General features: G+C 48.7%; 1 protein-coding gene across 1 annotated transcript in view; it reads left to right on the top strand.

Annotated features, from left to right (window-relative positions):
• Positions 1 to 4,851, top strand: part of SCHIP1 (schwannomin interacting protein 1) — a gene marked incomplete at its 3' end in the record, with an annotated part of 10,307 nt that overhangs the window by 1,531 nt on the left and 3,925 nt on the right. The window contains exon 2 of the mRNA XM_009697893.1: positions 2,479 to 2,597. Coding sequence (XP_009696195.1) covers positions 2,479 to 2,597 — 119 coding nt within the window. The remainder of the gene's footprint in view (positions 1 to 2,478; positions 2,598 to 4,851) is intronic.

The raw sequence follows: 4,851 nt of genomic DNA, 5'->3' as shown, positions 1-4,851 counted from the left end.
GGAATGGTTGTGTGTAATGCGGGAACACCGGAGAGGTGATTGCAATAGATTTATAAGGAGTAATCATTCCAGCGGGCGCTGGGGCTGGGAAGCGGTGGGCTGAGTCCGCCGTGGGGAAAGGCTCAGCCTCTCCTGGCACTTTGCCTTGACCGGATCGGTCGGGGAAAGGGTTTGACGTGTAGGCAGTCACGGCCACGACCTGCCATTGTGCTTTGGTTTGTGTACGCCAACAAAGGTAGCTGCTGACCTTCCGAATTGGGAGGTCAACGGTAAGAAGGAAAACATCCGCCCAAAACTGTTTTGCCTTAAAAATAAAAAGCCGCCTTTTGTCTAAAATAGTTGTCTGAACCTGGCTTCAGCTCAGCACCAGACTCCTCTTTCAGAAATACATACATAATAACGTGGGGTTATGTTTTTTGTGCTAGTACCTTTGTGTTTTGAGTATTTGATCCGTTATTTTTTATATACCAAGTGAGTTTATTTGATAGCCAGAAAACCGCTTGCCATTTTCCTTCTCAATTGATGGTTCCCAATACCCAGGTCAGGACGTGCACTGCAGCGGGTGGGTAATTCGTCTCGAGCCCAAGGTCCAGCTCCCTTAGGTATATTCTGTTTCTTAGCCACTGTTCCCTATTTTACAGTAACAAGTAGGACTCTTGATTTCTTTATGGTCATTAGCCTGTGTCTGGTTTATCAAATGGGATATTCTGAGCTCAGTCCTGGGAGCACTGTTATTTACTGTCCTCAGTAACGACCCGGTGGAGAAAACAAATTGCACATTGATTAAACGTACAGATCTCAAAGCGGGAGCAGTTGCGCCTCGGTGGGAAAACTGGAGCCAAATTTAAAAAGATCTGGAGAGACAGCCCCACCTGAGAGGGGTAAATATGTGAAAGCGTGTCTGCATTTACCTGGGTTTAGTTTTGTGTATTTTAATGCAAAGAAGAGTAGTTCTCAGCACCCGCGGGGTGGGTGGGTGTGATGCTGAGGGGGGAGCGGTCCCGGCTGGCGTGGAGGCTGGGATCTGCTCTCCTGGCTTTGGGCTCCTGATTTCTGTCGGAACACAAGGAAAATCGGACGTAGAGGGGCAGGTGTGGGAGAGGATCGTCCCAGTTGGGAAAACGGGGAGGCTGAGTATCCGTGAGTTCCTGAGATGTGGATGCGCTGCGGGATGGAGCTGGCACTCGCCGGGGGATGCGTCGTGAGAGGGGCGGCACGAGGAACCGGCACGGGCAACCCCCTCTCTGCTTTCAGTCCATTAAAAAGTGATTTCTCACTCATTTTTACTTCTTTTTTTTTTTTTTCACTGTGCTCCCTTCACCGGCAGAGCTGGCTATTCTTTCTTCTACATCTAACTGCCTCCGTGTGATCGAGGCATCGATTACTGAAACCTGAAAAATCAAAGTAGAAAAACATAGTTGAGCAGTCTTGGGTAGAACTTTGGGGACCAGGAGCTGAACCTGAAGACTCGGTACCGCTTGATGCCATGAGGGGTGTTTTTAATATTTTAAATATTTTAAAGAAAAGGAGTTAGGTCACAAATGAAGTATGCATTTTGGTAAGGGATAGACAAGATAATGGGCAGTGTGATAAGGCAATGTATGTAGTCAGCACTGGAGCTGGAATTAAATTATTAGCTATTTTAAGTTAATAATTGGCATTTTGTTATATCTTACCTCTTTGTATTCAAAAAGGTGCTTTATTTTTACTCAGGTGAAATACGGGAAGCGCAGTTGTATTAGTTAACACCGTGGAAGCAGCCCGTGCTTGCCCGCTATGTTTTCTTTTGTGTGTATTTTTGATCAAGTATTATGTGGTGTGTTAAAATGAAATGTTTAAAGGCTTCAAAATGTTCCCTCTATCAATAACTTGCCACCTTGTATGACTTTGTTGTCAGCGTTGGCACATAATCCATTAGTGACAGACAGCGGGATGGTACTGGTACTAATTTTGAATCTAGATCTGTGGTTTTCATTTATTGCACATTGATTGCACAGTCATCTCCATAATCGGTGATTAATTTCAAATCACTTTGTAGTTTGCCCTTATTCAAAAAAACCATGTATGTGAAAATACGTTTTTAAAACTGTGGATAATCTGATGATGGTGGTTAAAAATACATCTCTAAGCACGTTGGCAGAAGAAGGTTTGTGTGGTTTTGGAGGCTGCTCAGGGAAGTGGAAGATGCTGATGGTGCAAGAGTGGCCTCGGTGGCTGTACGTGGATATAGGTACAGATGTCAGTCTATATGTTAGGTATATATCAGGTGGGGGGGTGTATGTCTGGATATGTATCTGTCCGTGTGTGGAGAGAGAGAGATGCGGGTGGGCTTCCCTGTTGGGATGGTCTACGTGGGCCACCAGGCGTGGGGGACGCTGAGCATCGCGAGCGTGGCGGTGGGGCTGGTGGGACAACTGTCCTTCCTACGCGCTGGCCTGACCGGCAGCTTCATCCTTTCTTGTCACCCTTCCCTTTCAGGCCCAGAAGAATGAGCGGGAGTCCATCAGGCAGAAGTTGGCTCTGGGCAGTTTCTTCGACGATGGCCCCGGACTTTACACCAGCTGCAGCAAGAGCGGCAAGCCGAGCCTCTCCTCCCGGTAAGCCGGGCGGCCCCGCGGCCCAAAACCTCGTTGGAGGCTGAAAAAGGGTGAGATGCCTCCAGCGGGACGTCCTGAGACCCTCTGCCCTTCAGAGGAGCCCTCAGTTCTGGCTTGCAACCGTAGTCTTGAATTTTCCTTGTTTTAGAAAAACATCTCATGCTCCAAACGCAATAGTCGTAAATAAATGTGAACCATATGCTAAAACATTAGTTTAAAACTGTATAGAAGAGAGACTTGGGTGCTCAGGGGACAAAGCAAATGAGCTGAAGTTTCCCGAGTTGGATTTCTTTCAGGTTTTCATTTAGGATCTCTGCCCTGAACTGAGCATTTGGACTTGGGGCAGACCAAGAATGGTGGTGGAAGTATCATGAATGCACAGCTGGAGTTATTGTCAGGAAAATAGTTGATTAATTTCCCCCCCCGCCCCAAAGAGGTCTTTACATTGAGGTGCAAAATACTGAGGATTTTAATGTCTGAATGCCTGGTTTGATGCCAGACGTGCACGTCTGAAGCAGGACAGGGCTTGAGGATGGTCCCATGGTCCCACCAGTCCCGGGTCAGGCAGCGTGGTGATGAAAACACCATGAGTTTGTGAAAGCGCATCTTCCTTCGGTCGGTCGGAAACAGATCTGATGCTGAGAGCTAGCCCTGGTGACAGCAGGGCAGTGGAGAGCAATTAATCTCACGCACAGAAAGCACCAGAGAATGGAAAAAAAAGAGCTTTAATGTGGCCCCCTGCCTCCCCCCTGTGTCCACGTGCTCCGTGCAGGCTCTGCTCACTGGACCCCCATCCCTGGGGCTGGCACATTGTATAGCACGGGTACCTGAGGTATTCCGATTTTTTAAAATTTTGACATCATGTAAACTCCAGAAAGGCTTGTTTGTGTTCAGCTGCCGGGGAGTAACCCATGGCACTTGGAAAGCATCGAACACCTCCCACATGGGGAGTGAAGACCGACCTGTTGCCATGGTGTGGGAGAAGAAAAAAAAGTCTTGGAGAGGCATAAAGCCAGGAGGAATACTGTTATTACACCAGAGAGGTACAATTGTGAAATTAAATTGAGCTGCAAGTCATTTGAAAGGGAAAACAGTTTTGCTCTGTGTAGTTACAGCTAAACCAGGAGCCACTATCTTGCAATTATAGCACAGGTCTAATTAACGCTGCGCGGCAGGGTTTAGCAGCTGTGCCACCCGAAATTGCCAGCTGTACCTGAACGCTTTGGCGTTTCGTTAATATTTATAGTCCAGGCAAAGCGTTAGTATTGCACGCTGCCTGTTACAGGACCTACAGGAACCTTTGCAGGAGCCCTGCTTGCCTGTGAAAGGAAAGACCAGGAATTGCTGGGTTTCAGGCGGTGGGGTCACGCTCTCGAAAGGCGCGAGAGTCGCGGACCCACGTTTTGCACTTGCTCTGCCCTTTGTGCGCGATGCAATTTTAAGCCAAGCCAAGGGTGCATCCTGCTCCCCGGCCTGGGTACCCGTGTCTGTCCACCACGGCTTAAAAGCTCGTACAGAATTATAGAACAGAATCACAGAATGGGTTGGGTTGGAAGGGACCTTTAAAGGCCACCTAGTCCAGCCCCCTGCCATGGGCAGGGACATCTTCAACTCGATCAGGTTGCTCAAAGTCCCGTCCAACCTGGCCTTGGACACTCCCAGGGATGGGGCAGCCACAGCTTCTCTGGGCGACCTCTGCCACTGCCTCACCACCCTCATCGTAAACAATTTCAGTTGTTAATGCTATCTATTTTATGGCAATAGCGGCTAAGAAATTCCACTAAAATAAATGGAAAATAAGAGTTTGCTATCTGTAAGTACTGATATAAGCCCCTCCGTTGGGAATGAGGAATCACAGGCAGCAGAACATGGAGGGGGGGTTGCCCCATCTTCAGCAGGTAGTGATGGAGTACGGTGTACCGAGAAGGCTGATAGAGTTGACCCCAGAAATCTCTAGTTTCTGGGGTGAATTTTTAATGAATTTGTAAGATGTACAATGCCTGAGTGGATTTTACAGGAGGCAAACGGGCTTGACCCCATGGTCCATGGGGTGCCTGGGCTCAGCTGGCAGCTGCAGAGCTGCTCTGCGGTGTGAGGGCTTTCCCAGACACCTCCTGTCCAAAACCAAAATCTGTTCCCTTGTTTGCTGTCCGAGGCTGATGGGAGGTGGGGTCCGGCTGAAGTTTGGTGTGCCACGCTCTTCTGGGGGCATCAGCCCGCACCGGTAAAACGCGTGGTACCTGGCTGATGTCCT

This window comes from Cariama cristata, unplaced genomic scaffold (genome assembly GCF_000690535.1).
Source record: "Cariama cristata isolate BGI_N322 unplaced genomic scaffold, ASM69053v1 scaffold21733, whole genome shotgun sequence".
NCBI classification, from domain to species: domain Eukaryota; kingdom Metazoa; phylum Chordata; class Aves; order Cariamiformes; family Cariamidae; genus Cariama; species Cariama cristata.
Note: the sequence above shows the minus strand (reverse complement) of the source record. Positions and strands in the feature narration are given on the sequence as shown.